A 2105-nucleotide genomic window follows, 5' to 3' on the forward strand; every position below is an offset into this window, starting at 1 on the left:
TTTTTTTTTTAGGTTTATTTGTTTTTTCTATTATTATTTTTATTTATTTTTAGGTTTATGTCTTGATAAAGGCTTTTTTTTCCTTTTTACCTTTTTCTAATAAAACGACGTCGTGGGGTCCTAAATGCCCATTATTAAACTTCCACTAAGTGGGATCAAATTTAATTCCAAAGTATGAAATAAAGTTGAAATTGACACTCTAATTTCATTTATATTATTTTAAATTTCAAAGTTATTAATCATTTTTATTTTTATTTTTTATTTACATTTTTTTTAAATGGAAAACTATTTTTAACTATTTTTTATATAGTTTTCAAATTTTAGCTGAATTTTACTCCACAACTTGACTATATAGCTTGACCGATTGAACTATATTTAAGTTGATTTATTTCTAATTTTTTTAGTCCAAACGTATTCGTTTCAATAATTTCAATAATTTTTTTTGTTATTATTGACATAAAAGAACAGTGTATTAAAGACAAATAATTTCAATTTATGAGACTTTATTACAAGTCCCTTGAAAGAAAAATAAAGTGATTTGAAGTAGATAATTGAAAAGCATGCACTGTTTGTTCAAATTAAATCACTTTACCAAAAAGCATTTTGAGCACTCAACAAGCATTATAATTGAAGAGAAAGTGATTTTTGTGAACTTACTAGCACAAAAATGGCTTGAAATATTGCACAAGTCTTGAACCGTCCCCAATACGAGTCGCTCAGGAACGCTCCGAGAAGAGAGAAAATATAGACAGTTCCTGTCCATTTGCTAACGTTGTTGGCCGCCGCCGCATTGTCTTGTCCCAACACCCTCGTTAGAAACAGTACCAAATTCACTCCGACTCCGAAAAACGCTAGAGTAGCCAACCCTTGGTTCACTGTCATGTCGTCAAATTATTGATTAAAGTAAGCTTAACTCATCGTTAATTGACGTATACTGTTATTCAAACCCACCACTAGTAGATATTGTCCACTTTGACCCGTAACATATCTCCATCAGTCTCGTGGTTCTAAAACGTGTCTTTTAGAAAAGATTTTCACACTCTAATAAAGAATTTTTCGTTCCTACATCCCTCAGTTGGAGAGTGGAACAAAGCTTTACTTATAACAGTGTGAAAATCTCTCCCTAATAGACATGTTTTAAAATCATGAGACTGACAGCAATACATGACGGGTCAAAACGGACAATATCTACTAGTAGTGACCTCATACTATTATATATACGTTTTAGATCAAACGTGTTAAGTTCAATCCGTGTCTATATATTGACGGTTACGACTTACTTTTCGACGAGATGACGGGTTTTTGTTCGGTTTATTAATTTCTAATGCATTTAAAATATAACCGAAACTCATTAAAGATTATGTCATATTAGAGAAAAGTAAGAGAGCCATGCATGGTGTAGTCTGAACTGAACATACCAAGGATCAAGATGCCGGCGACCCAAGTTCCAGTTTTGTCCCGGATAGCCGGGCAACCGTGTCGGTCGACCGCTCCATCGAGCGTACACGCTTCCTTCTCCGGCATCACCGTCTTCTTCATCTCCGATGTACTCTAAATTTTTAACAAACAAACAAAAAAAAAAACAATTCTCAAATCAATTTTTTCGAGATCAGGTGTTAAAATCTTACGAATTTTCCCGATAACTAAATACAAAAAAAAAACGAGCAAAAGTGTGCGTAAATTAGCTCGAACACGGGAATTACAAACCTTAGAGATATTGAGACAAGGCATTGAAATGGAGGAGCTTGGAGAGAGCAACAATGGCGGATTTGGAGGGAATCTTTTGTTGTGCTTGTGGTGTCTGAGGAGGAAATGATGATGAAATGGGAAATGGATGTGGAAATTGGGGCTATTTATAGACGGAGGAGAGAGAAAATGTTGGGAGGAGAGAGAGAGAAATTTGGACCGGTCAGCTGTGATAAGTGGGGGAAAGCCGGAGGAAACCGGGAGGGCAGATTTGCGGGAAGGAAACGTGGGGGAATTTTCAAGAAAAAAATAAAAATAAAAATAATAATAATTAAAGTATTTAGTTTGAGTACGAAAAAAATAATTAATTAATTATTTTAGTCTTAAATTAAGTTTATACATTTTTAATAATCTTTTAA

At 33.6% G+C, this 2105-nt stretch overlaps 1 protein-coding gene across 1 annotated transcript in view; it reads right to left on the reverse strand.

The window, feature by feature from the left end:
* Positions 1-1819, reverse strand: part of LOC111800218 (protein NRT1/ PTR FAMILY 7.3-like) — a 4018-nt gene extending 2199 nt beyond the window's left edge. The window contains exons 1-3 of the mRNA XM_023683812.1: positions 1708-1819; positions 1419-1551; positions 658-875 (exon numbers count right to left, since the gene is read on the reverse strand). Coding sequence (XP_023539580.1) covers positions 658-875; positions 1419-1551; positions 1708-1731 — 375 coding nt within the window. The 5' untranslated portion in view covers positions 1732-1819. The remainder of the gene's footprint in view (positions 1-657; positions 876-1418; positions 1552-1707) is intronic.
* Positions 1820-2105: the final 286 nt, after the last annotated feature.

The sequence above is a fragment of the Cucurbita pepo genome, chromosome LG08, assembly GCF_002806865.2.
Source record: "Cucurbita pepo subsp. pepo cultivar mu-cu-16 chromosome LG08, ASM280686v2, whole genome shotgun sequence".
Lineage (NCBI taxonomy): Eukaryota > Viridiplantae > Streptophyta > Magnoliopsida > Cucurbitales > Cucurbitaceae > Cucurbita > Cucurbita pepo.